Here is a 21,193-nt window from a genome sequence, read left to right as displayed (position 1 = left end):
TTGTTACCTATGTACAGGGTTTTTAGTAATATGTGATACATCCTATCCAAAAATCAATGGTTTCAGAAAACGTCTCATTATTTTTAGCTACTTCTTGTTTTTTTCAATACTAATTCACGCTAATTATAATCTTTGTAGTGATAACAAAATAGAAATCTATCATGAAAGATCCACTAGTAAACAAAACATGTCCACTATTTACAACATTTGCAACATGATGAATTTCCTTACACGGTGCAACTGTTTCACTCGCACCGTTGATGTATAAAAAAAGGTTAATCTAAATCTCGTTAAGTGTTTCCATCGTTAACTCTTCTGTTTACAATTACGCCGGTTTTCATAATCCGGTTAAAAGGGCTGCTCCGTACACCGAGCTTTTTGCTGTCGAATCGGTTTTTGTTACGAAATATTTTGTATCGACACTAATTACGTACGACGATTAACGATTAACTTTAAATACTCGGTCGACAATTCATTTACATTCATTGCGATGATACTCGCTTCATGTTGCAGTGTAATGAGTTGATCTTGAAGGTTGTGCTTAAAGATATTGGCACGATTTGAATTTCGATATCCGACAAGCGATATGAAATATCGTGATCGAATTAGAGAAACCGATAAGTATCTTTTTTAAATATGTTTTAAATATGTATTGGTCTGTCGCAGTATAATATAAAAAATAAATAAATAAAACATATTTCAGAGTGATCATTTTATTGTCCATAATAAAGAACGATTACTTTTGAAAATAAGTTTATTCGCAAAGTCTGCGGGGAAGAATAGTAAACAAAATTCATTTAAATATGCTGTTATAGGGTGAATATTACAATAGTTAACAATAAATTTTAATATTCAGTAGTCCCAATTGTGTAAACGATTTTCTTTCTAAATAGTCATAAGTTATTTGTTATTTCTGAAACTATAAATTTTTGAATAGAGTGTACAATACATTAATTGGCAGTAAATGAGCTAAGGAGGATACATACACAATTTTATACGTAGTTTGTGTGGAAAAAGAAGTGTTTTAATTGCTCGACTTTCCTCTCAATTTTTCCATTTTTTCTTACCATCTTATTGCCTTAAAGAAAACATAAAAAATAACAATGCATGATCTCATAATTAGCACCTATTATATCAAAACTAGAGTACGGTAATTTATTAAAAAAAATACTAAAATTAGTAGATTTTCCAGCAAATTTTGAATTAGCTAGTACGAAGGCTCAAATACGCCGCTATAAGAATTAAGTGTATTAAATCATTTGTTATAAATTAATCTTGATAAATAAAATTTATAATTACGACGACGCTGTACGATAATAATTAAAATTTTAAGACCAACAAACTTGTTACAAGCCATTCATTAATTTTATAACAATCAACATGGCGATCAATTAAAAATATAATGAATTTCGAAATTGACAGCTCATCACGATGTAAGCTAGTCTAATTACAGATTATACAGCGAAGGTCGATGAAAAATAACAAATAAAATACATCTATGTTATCGTGCAAAATACGTAGCATTAATTGTAAATTTTGTACAATAGTATCATCGTCATGACCGATCTATATAAATCCATTGCCTTCTCTCGATGTTCACGACAGTTCGATTTTCGGTTTCCAATTACTAGTTCCTTTGTTCCATAAGAACGTTTTGACTTTATTGATTGCTAGATTGCGTTTGGGGATTCCCCGTATGCTACGGGTTTATTAAGATTGAATAATTAACCAGTTAAATGTGCATCTGTGTCAAAACTAGATTCCAAAAATGCTGGCTCTCATTTCTATGAAAAAAATTGGTAACTTCGAGAATAAAAAATGCGCTTAAATATATTTTATTACCAGAGTAATACCACAGGACAAATAATTTGTAATTACGTGATATAGTTTTGAATGTGTTTCACCACCATCTTATGGCTTCTTAACATTTCAAAGTGACGTATTGTTTATTATAGTCGGCAAGTAGCTCAATAAGTTTTACTGTATTACCGATGATTGTTTTAGACCGAAATTATGTTAACATTCAGTAAGCTTCGTCGTTTTAGCTCAAAGATGACTGCAAGGCCGCCATGATTGGCAGGGAGGTTGGTAATCGCAGTGTGGTATTATGGTTCGCAGAGGAAGCTGCATCCCAGCTTCTGGAAACTTGTTCTTGAGCAGTAGCAATCCTATATTATTAATGAACAGTGTGAGTTATATAAGATTATTTCCGGGGAATTGAACCCGCGACCTGCGATCGCAAGTCTCAGTCCTTTACCGTTGGGCTTCCACTGCTTGTTTTCATTAAGTTTATGACATGGTTATATTATATAGTCGTGGTTTTATTAAGTGCAGGTGTTTAAAAAGATAGAATTGTACAAGGTGATTGGTTGTTGTAAGTTGTAATTCATTTGCTGTTTATTAAAATATAGTGCACCCTGCCCAATTTACAAAAGATTTCTTTATAATAAATAAATGTAATCATAATATATTTAGTAAAAGCGTTTTCTAATTTCGGATTGCTACATATTAAAATTATCGCTTACTGTAACCCAGCAGACTTTTTACTTCAAGTAAAGACCAGTCGCAAGCCAATTAAAAAATAATGAATGTAAAATATTCAAAATGAAAATGTTACATGTTGATCACTTGATAAAGGGTGAAAGTTTTAACAAAAAAAATGGTCCTGAACATTTGGAATGAGAAAGTGTTTTAGAGTTTGCTTAAGAGTATTTTTTTTTTCAATATATTTGTTTAATAATTACAAAAGCGAATCCAAATTTAATTTTAGTTTCCAATAACACTATGTAAGTTTATACATTTAACATTTTACTGTTTACTGAAATAACACATATGCATATTTCATAGCTTAAAATACTTGAACAAAATGAATTAAAAACAATAGTTTAAATTAGTCAATTAAATAGTTTAAAAAAAAACTTTCATAGCTTTATTATTTCAATTAACTTGAGTACAGTGTTGCCAGTATCATTTCACAGGTAAGGAATAATATAATAAACAATGGATAGATAATTTGAATAAAACATTTGTTAATTATTTATTAATGTGAGGTATTATTTATATTTCCAAAAAAAAATTATGGTATTTTAAACTCAAATTTTTAATTCATTTACGCATCTGCCGTGTGTTGCGTGTGTTTACGTGCAGAACAATAATATTCTTTTACCTCGTAAATTTTTATAACTTTATTAAGATACTTGCAATTAAATATTAAAATAGCACGGTGATGAATATCAAGGCACGAAAAAGTATATTACAGAGATCTCTGTTTAATTCCCTGCAGTTAACTTTATTAAGATAAGCATACAGTTTACATTTAGCGACTTGCTTCACTATACGTAGTCATTAACTATGACAAATAAACATAAAAGGCAATACGTAACTTATGGGTTCATATACTACGATATTTAATGCGCCACTCACTGATAAGACCCTTGGAAAATGTAAAAACGCTATTAAGCCGCGTACACACCGATGCGTGCTATAACGTTATAACGAACCAGTTAATTAGCATTACAATTTTATTGGCGCGCTTATAAAATTTTATTTACACCGTTATTGGAATATACCGGTCGATATTAATGAAATTCCACGCATGGTCACAGCAGGTTCTATACATTACATCCCGCGTAATTACTAAGGTCTTATCGTACGATAGTTAAGAAGGAGGGTTACAATTTATCCCGGAATGTATTATTAGACTACGTATATGTGATACAGGTGGTGGAATAATTGTGCGATTTTTTTTTGTAATAAATTAATTGTGTAGAAACATGAATGTGTTGATAGCTTAAATAAAAACAGTAATTACGAATAGCACATCTTTGTTGATAAAACAATATCTGCAATGTGCAGAAAAGTATAACTTTGAGTAATTGCATAAAAATGTCACATTTAATGTTTGTTAAATTTCTTATAAACATAGCTTGTGTTTATCTTATAGTGAGAAACATAGTGTAGGTTTTATAAGATTTGCTTGTAGGCTAGATATTAGTAGATTCTTAAAGTGCATTAAGATATTTGTTTGACAACAAATCTTTTACGGTTTTAGAGCAACAATATATCAAAATGTGTGTAATGAGATGACGATTTTGCAAATAACAGTAACTATACCAGGGGTGACCAAGCTCATTGATATTACGGGCCATTTTAAAAAAAATGGAATTCTTTGAAAGACCCAATTAAATGTGTTCTAAATACGTAAAGTATGCAAAAACATATTTAAAAATTACAGGAACTTTATTTATTGAAAACGTGGAACCAAGTGGTACAAAATATGTGTATTGAATGTAAATATTAAATAAATTTACTTATTTTTCGTGATAATTATTTAAAATGTTGTTAATAATTGGTCGGCTATTTTAAACAATTCCTTCCCAAATGGTACCTTTATCGGGAGGCGCAAATAATCCTACAAAAAGCCGCATATAGTATTCGGGCCGTAGATTAACTACCCCTGAACTATACTGAGATGCGTGGTAATTAAAATAAGGTAATGTTCGCCTTATGCGTGGCCAAATCGGATTAGGCCTAGGCTGACTATATTGGATTAATGATAGAAGCTATTAACCTTTCTGGCTTTAACAGCTTCTTCGATCACTAAATTAAAAAAAAAATTCTGCACCTAATACGTCGCCTGATATATTGTGTTGACTAAAAAATACCTATTCGGTTTTCTGGGAAAGGTGTGAACCTTTAGGGCATTTTAGCTAATTCGACGTCAAAGTTGGGAGAAGATCGGTTTGAGTTGAGCTGGTGAGCGGTGAAAAAAATCCTGTGCCGAAGCAAAGTATTTTATCTGGATTAATCAATAGAGCAACTAGTACTATGTCGCGTATTTTAGAAGGTTTGGAACATGTAGCAAAGAAACACTGGTCATTATTTGACTGATAAATAAAACGAATAAAGATAAATCGAAGCAGAGAATAAATATAGTGTTCGACTAGAACATTTTTACTACTGAGCAATGATTAAATAAGCGGAATATCCGAATTTATGCTCAAAATTCCATAGAACCTTCTTCAACTACACTTCAACACTCACTAAGAGTTGAGTATAACGTGAATATTTTCGGACATTTGTATGGTTTAGTGGCGTGTTTGCTAAAAAGGAATAATGAAGCAAATATTTATTCTAACAAATAGACTTTCCTAAACACCTTGGCAAAGTCTAGACATTTATTTAATATATATTTAAACATGTTTTACATATAATATTATTATTGGTAATTTTTCAACATTCTTCATATGCTACTGCCAAGTTTAGAATATTGTTTCTATAGAGAAGAAACAAAAAATAATAATTGTTGCACTCGTTTAGTTTTTATATAGGTATAAAAGCATTAAATAGATGAATGTATAGTTATCGGAAATAATAACGTTATAATAACACGGTAATAAAAAACGTTTTCAAACTCGACAAATTAAGGTGAATATTCTTCGGAATATGCAGTACATAAAACTACCAATAAAGTGACCACTAAATTATTTTAAAATATTAACATGAATGAAATCGCAAAGCGCATCTTTGCGATTTACCCATAAGTCCATCATAATTAAAATAGATGTGAAACTTTTAAAGAAGTGAATGTATTATTTACTTGCTGTCGATTAATGTTTGGTACACCCTATTTAATATTCAATGGTTTCAGAAATAATAAATAACGTAATGATAACTTAGGAAGAAAAAGTGTTTTAAAAATTCAGGTAGCCCTAGCGAACTTTGTACTGCGAGAAGTTAAAATATTTAAATTATTTGATGTAAAATTGTCATATACGCATAACTGTGCAGTGGTAAGCCCAACGTATCCACTGAGACTTGCGATCGTAGGTCGCGGGTTCCATTCTCATCATACAATCTTATACGGTTCACAGTTTGTGTATTACAGTATTAATTATATAGGATTGCCATTTATCAAAAACAAGTTTACAGAGGATGGGCAGTAGCTTCCTCTGTGTACCATAATACCACACTGCAATTACCAACTCTCCTGCTAAGCGTAGTGAATATAGTATATCCTCAACTAAAACCTTTATTAATTTGTTATGTTATAGATGTAAAAGCCTTAAAAGCCTGATAAAAAGGTCATTTTAAAACTTGTACACCTATTTCCATTCGCCCTCTAAATAAAGTGATCACTTTAAAAAAAATGATGTTAACTTATATTTTTTACTGATATGCGAAAGACCAATAACTTTATGGCAGTTTAAAATCTGCAAGGACAGGTAGTTTTGAAAACATATTGTTTTATACTTATTGTTGTTATTTTATTGGATACAGTATGTACCATATATTAACTGACTCTAGATTAACCTCTTTAAAACTTTTACAATTACTACAAAACACCATGCATATTATGTAAAAATAAATAAAAACTTAATAGAAATTATAATTTAAAAATAAAGCGTGTTATTAAAAATATTAAAGTTGTCAAGTAGGGGTAATAGGCAACGAAAAGCGTTGCGGCCCTGTTCGCAGGCGTGTGTGTGCCAGATGCACCAACGCATCTCACGAGAACGCTTCACGTGACAACAATGTTGAGAAACGCCGTTTCGTAGTACCGCTCATGAAAGTCGAGAACAATGAGATAAGTACCAGACGTTATTATAATTATTTGCCATGTGCTTTTTTTATTTTCCAATTACACCATAACCATCCGCGTGCGACGCTTTCCGTACGCTCAATGAACTATAAATTATTTGGTTTGCTGATTGAAATCCATATAACGAGATTGAATAAAAAAAAAAACGACTTGTCTGTGAACGTACTCGCGCGTCGTAAATTATTAACGCGGCAATCAATCAATTCTCTAGTTTGTGGAATTTAAGTTGATTTATTTAGTTTTGAACAGGCTACGCTATTTATGGTTGTGTGGTTATCATTATTTTATGCTTTTTCAGTCACATTACTTTTGTATTACTGGCCAATAAATTTGATCATTTATACGAAAAAGTTTATTCGTACGTTAATAATTAAGATTTAGCTTTATATTTTAACAATGAAGTAAATTATAAAACAATTTATAAACTTACAAATTTTATTTTATATTTTTTATCATTAAATTAAAGAAAACGACAATAATTAAATAGTAATTTGAAAGTCATAAAATAATATAACCTTAGTGACTTTTGCAACAAAAAAAAATATTTGCGGTTTATCTGGATAAATGAATAATCGAATGAATAAAAATTTCGCGTTTGTCTGTGAATTTTCCACAAAGAAAGTGTTCGCTATATTTACCGTGGTCGTTGATCAGGGCGGCCTGGCAGCCAATGGTGGAGTGGAACGGGTTTGCGTGCTGGTAAAAACTGGACCGCTGCCGAAGCGGGAATGTATCGGGCCGGAGACGACTCATGATGGAATTCCATCCGGAATCTCTAATTAAAAGTTTATCTAGTCCCTCTCCCTTTTCGCAGAAACCAGACGTTCTATTGGCGGTTTGGAACGCCTCGCATAATTCTTACTGTATACGTTTAGCTTAATCTATTTGATAAAATACAAAAAAATACATATTGATGCGTTTGCGATGCGACCGTTGATTCGTAACCACTATTATATCGTCATGCGAAACATTAGATTAACCCTTAATCGGGCAAAATAAAAAAAACGCTTCGTGACTTTAACATGTTTCTGACGTTGACATTTGAAAGAGTTTACAATTATATGAATGCAATTGCAAAAGGAAATTTTTATTTTGAAAATATTCTTTTAGGGGGTAAATTGAGTAGTAGGTACCATAACAAGGGTTAATTCATAAAATATTTTAATATTATACTGCGATTGGTTGTAGATGTTATAGCTTTAAAGCGTGAAAGTATAGCTCATTTTTCAACAAAAAGCTTTGAAGCTTTTATACCTATCTCCGATCACTCTATATAAAGTGGAAGGTGAAGATAACTTACCATTATTTATATTCAAAATCCATCACCCACTATTGACTTTAAAATGTATAAAACATTTTAGTAATGCATATAAAAGCAAACGGTTAAAATACAAAACGCCATATACAAATGCAAATGAAACGTAGTGTTGCAATAAATAAATCGATTTACGCCCACGTTGCGTCCGGGATTCGATATTGGTGTGCGGAATAGTGAATTGCCATTAGGTTTAGCTGAGAAATGCAACTCGATAGCGAGATATTAATGGACTCATTAAACGATAAACCATTGAGAGAGGTTTTCATATAATTGAACACTTAACGACCTTTATACAACGTACTATGAGTTGAATTAGAATTATTTGGTATTGAATAAATTATGTTGAAATACATTAATAACCGGTATATAGGCGGATATGTCAACGAATGTACGATGTACTGTCAATTCAATATTTTTGTCGTACATATTAAAAACATACACAAGTCATAGCTCATTGGCTGTCAATTATTGTAGGGTACATCATATTAAAAATAAATTGTTTTAGAAGTTGTTTCAGTAATGATAATATAGTAAGAAAGCAACAACATAATAAATTTAAATATTGTTTACTATCTGTACATGCTGACTTTATACTGTCACAAATTACAGGTTGTCACAATCCAATACAATAATAAATTATTATAACGTTTTTTAAAGTGATCACTTTATTCGGGGTGATTGCAACTAAGTGTAAAAACTTTAGGGGATGAATGTACAGCACTCTTGCCAACTAAAATATAAGTATCTATTGATGTTCTAAATTGAATTATTTATTAATAAATATAAGAGTGGAAATTTAATCGGTTTTTAGTTTTATCAGAGTGCACTTGTTGAGGAGTGCGGTGCGCAAAAGGGCGTTGAACACGTCGCCGAGATGAGCCGACGACAAGCCATCGATTTGCGGGCGCGATGATCCGGCGACGGCCGGCGAGCCCGTCAGTCGTGTCCGGCCGCGTCACAAACTCCGAAATGCTAAAAATGGCATAAATAATTTATACGTCGCTTGCTCGCTCGCCGGTTTTTGCACCGCCCGACCTGTCCACTGATGCATTTATAATATAAGGGTGCTTTTTGCCCCGTCCCCCGGCCGCGTTGGAATGCAACCGCTAAAATTGATCTTGTTTCAAACGTGGCTGGAAAGTTAAGCCGCTGCCTGCATGCGGTCAACCTTAACCGTTTCAGTTCGGACTCCAAACATGGCTGTCAATTTTATATTTATTTATTTATTTTCTCTTCAAATTTCGATCATTTATAATGAACACTTGTAAGCCGTTCTATAGAAACTAGTGACGTACTTTAACTTTAACCGAAAACAGTTCCAAATGTGCCCAAATCTCAAAAGAACGCGCATCACGTTCAGTTTATATTTGTGATCATTTTAATAAATAACCATTAATTCAGTAGTTTTATCATTTGAAAATCATTTACACTGTAATAGCGTTTTAAGAACTTTTTAAATTTATGGCGTATTACTTCGTGTATTCAGATCATATACTCGTAGTCTTTTACAAAGTTTTTTGTTATTGTACGAATGTTTATTTAGTTTAAACTGCTGCTATATTACCTTTAGTAAATAATTTTAGCAGACGTTAAAATACGTAAATGAATCATAATTTTTAATCAATGGTATTGAACACATTTCGTTTTTTTACTTCATATTTATTATCCTAACAAATAATGAAACGTACAATACAATATAGGCTGTACAACTTTGACAAACCGCTTCTTATACAAAATATATATATTATTGTACTTTTTAATAAGCTATATCAAATATCCAGTTTTAACTCTATATTTGATATTACTTTTATTTATAAACATATAATGTCTTGTATAAATGTAATTTAATTTGCACCTGCCTGATATTTTTATGATCTCGCAGGTTGACTTTGTACAAAAAATATTAATAAATAATATAAATAACAAATATATTAGATGCAAAAACCTGTGGAAGTAAATTAAGATGATTTATGTTGTATCTTTAACATGAGTTGCATCTTGCAAATATTTAAATGAAAATATTTAGAAGCATTATTTACGACCGTAGCATATCCAGTCGCTTTATGTCATTTGCATTCATACGTAATAAATTTATCTCATTGTAATAGCGATTCGAATCGGGATGTACACGTTAGTTACGCATCTAGATAACGTCTTATTGAAGCTCGAATAACAATTGCACACAGAACATTACCACATGAGCTCCCATTTCTAGTAGTTCTTTATCGTTGTATTATGTCAGCAGTTGTATTGGTGTGATGTGGTCGTAAACAAGATCAACGTAATAACATCGCGATTATTTAGTCGACATTTTGCACGGTTCGCTGCATTTATGATTATTTTATACATGTTCGAAACATTATTATAGCTAGCTGGAATCTTTAAACATATACATACGTTCTTTAACATTACGAGGAGTAAAATTGTTTAGTCTTCTGGTTCAGATTTTGTTCTTGGTTAAGGCATTGCTCATTTATGTTAAATTATTTAACATGAACTTAATAAATATATAGCTTATGTTATATTATTTAGATCGGGTAGGTAACACCCCGCTTTGGGTACACAGGGACATTATTTTTCGTAATATGTTATAATTAAGTAAATATTTCACTTGACATTCTATCTCTCATCATATCTATCTATTATCGTTGTATCTTCAAAAGCTATTGTGAGAAGGAGTGCCTACTTCTTTTTGGGGACACTCCTCACGGCGTTGTCGAAGGCAGCCGGCAATAACTGAGTCATGCCATGTAAGGTTGGGATTATAAGGAGTATGAAACATCTATTCCTCACTTGCAATAGTCAAATATTCAATTTGTTCGTTTGGTCGAATGTGCCAAGCTATTTGCACTTTATTCTCAAACTTTCCAAAACAAGAGACATACGAATGCTAGTGCACTAAACTGTTCCTACTGATTTATTGTTTTCGAGAATAATAGGCAGTCCGACTAAACAATGAGACGATCATGTCGTTCCCTATGCTTTTTCCTCTATTATATTTTTGTAGTCAATTCTTTAAAAGGATACATCCACTAAAAATTGTGTTAAGGTCCCAGGAATAAAAAAATTGATCTAATTTTCGTGCGATAATGTCTAATACAGTACTTGAAGCACCGCAGTCTAATTTTAACCCCTTGCTGTGCTTTACCGAGTCTGACTTGTGATGAAAATTTTAGCCCAAACATGAATTAGTCAAACCAGGCTAGTGAATAGATCGTCGGGCTAAAAGTAGACATCACGTGCCGATTGATGAGTCAAGTAAAAATATCAAATATACAACAGTATTAGAGTACAAAAGCAGTATATTAGAGGCATTTACATTTCGGCTTGTATTGTGACCTTTCTCGTGCATCAGTCTGATCTGTTTATTACGCGTCGAAGAGTAACACTTGGATCCGAGTTTCGTCCAGCTAAATGGCATGGCAAGGGATTAATATTTTCAATATAACCACACAGCACCAATCAATGCGACGGCGAAATATGTGTTATCCATCAAGCTTCCTAACGCCTTTAAATTGCTAGTCAAATAATACGATATCAGATTTAAAGGCTTTAGTATATGAAACCTTATGCACATTGCTGTCGTCAATTATAATAGTCTGGTATTACTAAATTCCCTATACAAACTGTAACTACACCTTGGTATATATACAGTTTAGGGACGTATTTAAAACTTTTATATATTTATATATATATATACACACTTATTAATATACTTATATATATATATATATATATACATGTGTTGTGTGTATATCTACATATACATACATCTATCCATATACGTACGTTAAAGCTGTTAATAAAAGGTTAATATTTTCGACAAAAATATTTCCGTAGTGCCAAATCTGTCGGCGGCTACATTTAATAAATAAGGGATCTTTTAACAATTATGATATTAATAGTTTTGTTTTTAATTGCAGTAAACAAGCGGTATTCGACGGCAAGAGGGCAATACGGGGAGGAATTCCTTTTGTATTTCGTAAGTATATTTCATGATAATATATCACCTGGAACACCTACACGGTTCCGAATGATTTTTGGAGTCACGCGTAGGCCTTAAATTCCTAGTTTCAGCGATTTTAAACGATAGATTGATATAGTCTCAAACCATCGTGATAACATTGCAATGGTAGCGTGAACAACTCATACCCTGGGACAAGTTATAACAGAATAGCGTAGGAGATATGGTGGTGTGTTACGAAAGGAATTACCAACGGTTTGAGAACAGTATCCGGCGATAAATATTGCACATCGACCTTGGAAAGAGACAATCGGCTAATAAAGAGCATTATCTCTGTCCTACACCACTACCTATGTGACTTTTTGTCAGTAGTGCGATAGAAATAACGCTCTACGAAGTCGATATTAGCCGATTGTCTCCTTCCAAAGGTCGATGTGCAATATTTATCGCCGGGTATTGTAGGTTGGTATCTCTGAATATTAGCCCCGATTTAAAAAAAAGTATAGAATGGGCATACTCACCCCATAACCTGTCAAGGTATAAAAGATTTTTAGCAGAATAGATTTACATGACCAAACTTATGTTTTTGGGGACGATCGAATTTTTGCTTTCTTAAATTGCCTTTTAATTATAGAATCTGTGTGAGTCATGAACCAATATTATCAAATATATATCAAATTTTAATTCATTTGACTTACAGCTCAGTTCGGGCAATGGGCGTTTGGACCTCAGCATGGCTTCGCACGCGTGGCTCGCTGGCACGTGGAGAAGATGCCGGAGCGGCTGCCCAGTGGCGACGTAGAGGCCATCTTCAGCCTCATGGACGACGACTTCACGCGCTCCATGTGGCACTTCCAGTTAGTTACTTCATTTACACCATAGGACGTCGACTGAATATAGGTCTCTCCCATATATTTTCAACAGGATCGGTTGAAAGCAGGACACTTTGTTCAGTATTTTTATTTTATTATTGTTAATTATTCCTTCTTAGCTTGGAAATAGTGCACATGGCGGTTATAAACGACATTTTAAAAATAAAATTTTGGTTCCTCTCATTAGGAGGCTGTTCATTCTTAAGGTATTTTTAGAATGCCAGAAAGAAGCTCCTGAATTAAAGCAACGACTAAGCGTATATTAGTTATAATAGTGCCTCCACTCCGACCAGTATTTAATCGACGCTGCAATTTTTATATGAAACTCGATTTATGTAAAAAATTCAACAAAATTAAAAATATTTACAACTCACAACGCTATAATGCTATCACAGAAGAACTATTAAATTTGTCCTATTTACAAAGTGAATTTTATGAACTGCTTCTAATGACCATAATATATAAACGTTAAAATTTTTGTTTCCTAAACTTTCAATGCTGTCTTACGCTGTACGGTAGTATAAAGTGTAATTTAACATATGATTCACTACGAAACAGGCTAAGCATAATGCATAGTGTTGTACAGCTGCGAGTTTTAATTTATTTGGAATGTTAAGAAAATAAAAATGATAATATTTATTATTTATTTCTCCGGCTGCGGAATCCGCTGAGCTCTTGTTTCTTTAGCGAAAGCTTCATGGAGTGCCTAGACTCAATATTGGATACGCTAGAAGGCATGATATTAGTAGTTGTTTAATATTAGCTTGTGCGCAGGTTTAGACTGACGTACCGGCTGATCCTGCGCGAGAAGGAGTTGCACTTCAACATCGGCGTGTACAACCCGAGCAAGGAGCTCACGTTCAGCTGCCAGCTGTTACTGCATACGTACTTCAAGGTTCCAGACGTGCGCCGCTGCCAGATTACCGGCATGCACGGCTGCATGTTCATCGACAAGGTAACCCATGTCCCCCCAGCCTCTGCCTCTCTACACATATTTAACATTCCGAGACACCTACTATACCCGATATATATACAATCAATTTCTAGTAATAGATTACACACGCATAGATTTAACTTACAATGTAAATATCACTCGATAATTTTTTGTGGATTCAATATAATGATCAAAAATAGTAAATGTAGGTTCTTTTTATATTCTTACAAATCAATTTCATCTCATTCAAAGTTAATTAATGCACTTTTGCCAACGGTATTCCTATCCATCGAAATAGTTCCTGCCTTTTTAATGCCAGGGAGTTTTAAAATGACATTTTTGCATTACTTTTTGGGCATAGTTTTTATGAAATAAATTTTAACATTAAGGGATTTTGATCTTTTGTCGTGATGAAATAGATCGTGGATTCTCCTGGCGGTAAAAGCGTTTTATAAAATAGATTTCACAGCACTGCATTGAATTACTAGCCCAGTAATATCAGCTAAAGCGCTCTGCACTCTAAGCTTATAAAGTACTAGAAATAAACTTCGTTCTTTCATATATCATTAGTCTGGAATTATTTCTGATATTTTCTTATTATTCCTTAACCTTAGCGAAATGAAACAGATGCACGACAATTTTTAATTGCGATAGATATTAAGTGAAGCCTGGTAATAATCTTATGTGTACAGAATGATTGGTTTTAGACGGAAAGGCCACTCGCAAATATCGCAACGATGACCAGTCTTGTACTACCCAAATCCTGCGACTTCCCGCGACTTACTAAGTCGCAGTCTACTTGGCGTAGATAGCGCTGCGTCTAGTAGCACGTGGTTCCTGCAAGAGAACATTTCGACCCCAGCGTCCTGCGGTTGCACGAACATTCTGCCCCGCCCGCTGCCACTTTATATTTCAAAAATGACAATATTAAAATTACTTGCCAGAGCAATTAGTCATTATCAAAAACTTTATTGTTATTTCCGCATTTTAGACACGCGAGGGCGCCGTATATCAAGAGACGCGCGAGGTGGTGACCATCAATGAGTGGACGGACCGCATCTACCAGAACACGATGCAAGAGCACATCATAACAAACGTGGTCAGCGGTCGCAAGATGAGGATACAGAAGTACAACTTCCCGGACACCGGTAAGGCTTAATTCCCAACCTGCTTTAGCATTTAGATGAAAGAAAGGGTAATACTTGGGGCATGGTGTTATTAACACTGGTTTACGATATTTTAGGTATAGAGAGCTTTAGGTGTGAAAACAATTGTTTGAAGTAGTCGGCATGATTGTCCCATAAGGAACGCATTTACAGAACGCTTGCATTTATAAAAGTTGTGTGGCTATTTATACACACGCAGAAATAATATCAGGAAAAGTTTCCACAGTCGCGCGGCGCATAAATTATATTTGCACTTCAATCGTTGCTCGAGATCCGTCGACTGATAAGGAGATAATTATTTTGGAGAAGGTAGGGTCTCGAGGGCTAGCAAGCTCGTAAATTGGTCCAGCTGGATCTTCAGAGGTCCACGAGAGTTTCAACGGAGGTCTACCTTAGCATGTGTAAAATATGTGGGTTCACAATTTGAATATATTTATAAAGAAACTTTTTATACCCCCTCTTGTGTATGTTGCCTATTATATCGTAACTATCTTTGTATTTAATTTTAAAGAATAAATGTATAATCTGTAATTTTTGTGTGCAAGTGCTTTGTAGTACCCATGATTACGTAAACAAAATGAGTTATGGAACATCAACATTTAAGTTTAAAAGAAAAACGTTTTTAAAGTTACATGTGTCCGTACGGTGTATATGATTAATTATTTTTATTCTTACAATTATGCTGTGACATCTGTCATAATCGTTACTTTGATTATGAAGGCGGCAGTATTGCCAGACATTAATGTGATTTACACAAGCCTTTTTAACACTAATTTTATTATAAATGCCTAATAGCAAATGCGTTTTCTTACTTCTATATGATTTAAAAGTGAGGTAGAATGAGGTAGGTGTATACATATAAATATCTTCATGTGCAGTTATCTGGAATCCGTGGGCAGAGTACGCGAAGGAAATCCCGGATTTCGGCGACGACGAGTTCCCGAATATGGTGTGCGTGGAGGCAGGTCGCGTAGCGGCGCCCATAGTGCTGCTACCCGGCACCGCTTTCGAAGCCAGCCAGATATTGCAGGTGAGATTTCCCCCACACCTCCCCTCCACCCGTAATACCAAATATAATTACAAATATAGTCCTTACGATGTTTAGCCTTTGACGTTGAAAAATAGAAAATATTTTACTGATGTTCTTGTTAATTTAATTCTTGCTAGTCATATTTTCAAAATTTACGGATTACATCCATCTTTTTGTATGTTTCCAGATGCTTTACAAAAAAATATATTTTAAAAAAAGTTCCACAGAAGCTTTAAACATTTGATAAAATATTATGACTATTGAAACATTACGCATTTGACGGTTCGCGCGCTGTAAATAGATGTTGCCATCTAACTGCTGAATCGGTCATTATTAATTGATAACAAAATAAACTTTTTTATTTCGTATTTAATTAATAAATATATCACAAATAATTTTAAAAATAAAGTGATCAATCTGATACATTTTACATTAATTTATTTTCTATTGGAATGCGACAGGCCAAACACTAGATTGTAAGGTCTGTTGCGACCGCAAGTCCTATTGTAAAAAAGATATGTTTTTTATAGAAATGATGAATTTAATTTGATATAAGAAACTTGTACGACATTTAAATATGTAACTGAAATTTAAAAATACAAATGTAGTTCTTTTGTGAAAAAGAACCGTAAATCACCTGACAGTAAAAAATAACCAAATCAAAAAGAGTAATTATTCTAGAGAAGGTAATAATGAGAGATAGAGAGGTATATAGAGATAGAGAGGGAAAGAAAGAGAGAGAGGGAGATCTCGAATAGAAGTTACTAGAATAGTGAAGTCGTGAGTTTGATGCTGATTGATGGGCGTCTTAGTGGTATTTTCCTTTGAAGTTTTTTGACGGGTATAAATACCACTAGGACCATTAATGACTAAGTTATTATTAATTGCGCATATCTTCAAATTAAGATTAAATTAAATATTCTAGGTGATGTAAGTGGAAGCCGCCTCACGTCGTACTCAGCCGTCCATGGAGCGATGTCAATTTGCGCAGTTCCGCATCAGCGAGACAACCTGGTGTCCTTCAGAATCCTCGTCCAGGGGCGACCGCCTCCACTCCTTAAGTTATTCACTTTTAAGTGCAACAAGCACTGTAACACTGATAGAATAGAATCTTTGTGTTACATTCCCTTAGATATAGAATACGAAACCTATCATTCGGTTCCATTTTAACATTGTTTTTATATAAAGTAAAGGTATCCAGACTTTCTCATAGACCACTTTCAAAATTTAGTTGGTTCTGGTGGATTCCCTTCATATTTCCACTATATTCCCAAAAGTCGACAAAAATGTGAAACTTACATCTAATATAGATTAGATTATTACATTTAACAGTCGCTGGGCTAGAAATATTATCTGCCTACATTGATAGGAGAAGACAAGTCGACACTTTAGTTCTTCAAAGATAAATTCACGTGAATCTCACCGCTTACGAATTGTGACTCCACTTTTTTATGTCACGTCAATAAAGACTCTGGTCGAGTCTCCTGTGGACCTCAGGGAGTCCACCTGAACCATTTTGGGAAGCTAGTATTTAACGGTATATAAAAGAATTTGAGAAATTGTCATACAATATTCACAATTTTACTTCTTAATGGTTATTTAGTTAATTAAATATAATGTTGGTATATATTTGTATTCTTTGGGTATAATTACGTAAGACAAATACAATTTTATAATGGCTCACAATAAATCTGTTATAATCTGTGAACCCCACTTCGCATCAGTAAAAGTCAGTTCCGTAAATTGGACATGATAACACAATAAGGTAATTGACATATAGTTTTAACATTTTATATGTACAGAAAATATCATATGATTACACCACACAAAAGTAATATTTCAATAATTAAAAGTAATCTATAATTCATAAATAACCTATTAGTGGCTGTACACAATGGACTTTTGGCTATTCTAAACATCATAATGAGAATTAAAAAAAAAACTTTAAACTTAATTCAAACAGTTAGTTAATTTCAACAGCGTTTTGTTATTGAACGCAATAGAGTAATTTGAATTAAAAAATAATAAAATATACAGATATAGCAGAGGTCAGTAACATATGCGACCAATTTTATAATTTCTAAAAATAAAATTTTTGAATTTAACATAAACGAAAATAAAATAAAATCGTACTGTCCAATTCAAACTTTAAAATGACAATATTTCTGACTTAAATCTTATTTATTGATGTGTCAGAGTTCTTTTAATTGCGAAACAAAGAATGATTCGGTTGAGAAAAATGTTGCCAACCGCTGCACTATAGGGTTACATCATTACTTCATAATCGTCATTTACAGAAACATTGATTTTAACTGATTCATATAAATAGCTGAAAGTCTACTATAGTATATGAGATGGGACATAGAAAATGATTGAATAAAAACTTACTTATAAATATATATATCATATCTTTTACATTTATAATTCATAATTACATTAGCTTATATTATGAACGTACAAACTTTTTAACATACAATATTTTAATGTCACTTAGTATCTCAATGTATTAATAAAACTAAATAATTAATCTAATAACGCTATACCATATACAGAAATGCAATACATATTTAGATAAAGTCAAGTTTGTTTACAATGGAGGCAGCTTCTTTACACCGGTTTATCTATATTCAGTAATCGAAACAATTTTTTTTAATTGATTCTGTTATATTTCTGATTCAATCCAGTACTGTTCGTACATTTGTACATGCATATCTATGTTTCTTTAATACTTTTATCAATTTGATACATTTATAGTGAACAATTTTTATTTATGACAATTCCAGAAATCCAATAACAAACAACTTTAGATGTGTAAAGGAATAATTTTAAATGTGTGGCTATAAAGGCTCCAAACGCACCCTGGTCCAAATAAAACATCAAACTCAGTCATGGGTTTTTATGATTATCCTCACAAATTTTCTGAATACAATAGAAAAATTGATTTTCCGCATATATATATTATCACTAAAAAGTGATTTATACTAGTAGAATTTTATCGAATGCTATTATATGAATAGTAAGTTTGGTTTATTAACAGAAATTTACAGAAATTACGGTTTTTTATACGAAAGTTATCTTCATATTTATCCGAGTTAATATTTCAACTTTAAGTAAATGTGCATCTGTAAATGTTCATACATACAACGTGGCAGTTAATATTTTATCGCTTCAATAATAATTGTTTTGACATTTCGGAACGAGCTCTTTGTTGTTTTCCGAGCGATAAGATCGCCTTTAAATCTTTTTCTTCCTCTATGGTCTTCCAGTTACCGTGAAACGTGGTTTTGCGTTTTTCGTGTTGTACTAGAAATATTTGCCAGACAATATGTTATACTATTAAAAATGAAACGTAATATCAACAGAGTTATGATTAGGTGCTTCGTATTTTTGACATTAGCATTCCAATGCCTCTTTTAAGACGTCTTAGTAAATAATATTAGATTAATTTTGGTTTCTCTTCAACAGCTGTTTTAACATGTTTTTTTTTAATATTATATGCATGTAATGTTATACCAGAATTGTTACATGTGATTATTTTGCTACCGAAACCGCTGTACCGCGTCTTTGGTAAGCGCGCGGCGTGACGTGGGGTGGGAGGGGTTTCGGCCGCTCAGTTTTTCCTAGGTTCTCACTTAGCGTTATCCTATAGCGGTTTTGATAGCAGTATAATACATCAATTACTTCTGTGTAATTATTCATATAAATTACGTGTAACATGAAAGAAATAATTATTTACTTTGAGAATTATCAACATACTGCTTAACGTTACGTTGACTTATATTTTTCCGTCTTTGTCATAGTTTAAACAAATATTGTATTAAAATACCCGGCATTTAATTTAGCACTTTGAAAAATATAAAAACAATCAGTAGTAACTACTCTTTATACATATAAAAATATATATAAAGTAATAAAACAGATTGTGTTTATATAAGCTTAATATTTCTAATGTGCCAAATCAAATGCCGTGTACCATATATATATCACCATATAATTATACATATAGCTGTCCACTGTTTAATTTGCACTATTGCATTTATGTATCTGTTAAAACATTGATTTGTTATATAACTGATATTTATACCCGGCTTACGAAACATGTAAATAACTTCAGAAACAATTTTTGTACAAAACATAATTTTTTTAAGTACATTTTACTCAATTTTATTTCGTTTTGGATTATTTTGGAGGCTTTTAAAGTATACGACATTTAATATAAGGATATGTACTTAGATATAACGAGTTCCTTGTTTCTGTTTCAACAATACATTTGGGTAATTATATAATAAGTATCTTTCTGTCCTTAAGGGTTTTACAATGTTGCGCATGTAAAAGTTATATTCTCGGTCGTACGAGAATTTCTACTGGTATTGTGTAGCTGGCACTTTTTAATACAGATTAAAAATGTAAAATGTCAATACTAAAATAATAGTGTCACGTAATAAATAAAAATACTATTCAAACTTAACTTTTAACTAGCAAGTAAACTGGAGATATGGTTATAGGATGAGTAAACATCGAAACTAGCAACGAAGTGTACTTTTTAGGTGCAATAAACTGATAAATAATATTACTTTTTGTTTTATTTTAAATCAACTGTCCCTCGTCCCCTGAATTCCGTGTTGGCTTTTGTGGGTGTAATTTCATAAAATCAATTTTTGGTTGACATGTAAAAAAATATTTCGGCAAAGTTTTATACAGAACTATAGTTTGAATATATGCATTTTTTATGAACGCTTTCTTTCTAACTAGGCGAAAAGGATATTTCTACCAAATGTCAAGTCAGTTCCTTGTAACTCAAAGATATCGTAAGTCAATATATAGGTTGAAATCTCATATGTACAGGGCGAATAAAATTAGGCTTACAAAGTTTAAATCTGTGAATGTGTAGATTATTAGAATTATATAATGAGTGCACGCTATCTAAAAATCAAGTTTCAGAAATAACTTAATGATAATATAGTAAGTTCAAATTTTGAATTACTATACATTATAACTGATTACTGTTCACTTACAGCTATGCGATCACCCCTTTAAAGTTTTTACAACTATTTACAATGGCCTGTATACACTAGGTTATCCAAACGCGGATTAATGTATTCAAGATTAGATATTTTAAAAGAATTGGTCTACAACAATTGAACGCCTTGCCACATCCATTTCAATAAACAGAAATTTAATTTGAAAAAATTAAAAAAAACATAATTTGGGATTTAAGTATATTATATATAAATATATAGATATGAAGGTATTTATTTAAAATATCTAGTGTCAATAATTGATTGCTATGGAAAGTAGAGATAGTTTC

At 32.5% G+C, this 21,193-nt stretch overlaps 1 protein-coding gene across 1 annotated transcript in view; it reads left to right on the top strand.

The window, feature by feature from the left end:
- LOC137926504 (uncharacterized) overlaps positions 1-19,495 on the top strand; it is a 47,171-nt gene extending 27,676 nt beyond the window's left edge. The window contains exons 3-8 of the mRNA XM_068770119.1: positions 11,843-11,901; positions 12,584-12,740; positions 13,530-13,710; positions 14,681-14,837; positions 15,734-15,885; positions 16,811-19,495. Of these exons, the coding sequence (XP_068626220.1) occupies positions 11,843-11,901; positions 12,584-12,740; positions 13,530-13,710; positions 14,681-14,837; positions 15,734-15,885; positions 16,811-16,819 (715 nt within the window). The 3' untranslated portion in view covers positions 16,820-19,495. The remainder of the gene's footprint in view (positions 1-11,842; positions 11,902-12,583; positions 12,741-13,529; positions 13,711-14,680; positions 14,838-15,733; positions 15,886-16,810) is intronic.
- The last annotated feature ends 1,698 nt before the right edge of the window (positions 19,496-21,193 follow it).

This window comes from Battus philenor, unplaced genomic scaffold (genome assembly GCF_028537555.1).
Source record: "Battus philenor isolate CCGP_79_NKW_IND1 unplaced genomic scaffold, ilBatPhil1.0.hap1 SCAF_3, whole genome shotgun sequence".
In the NCBI taxonomy this organism is placed as follows: Eukaryota; Metazoa; Arthropoda; class Insecta; order Lepidoptera; family Papilionidae; genus Battus; species Battus philenor.
Note: the sequence above shows the minus strand (reverse complement) of the source record. Positions and strands in the feature narration are given on the sequence as shown.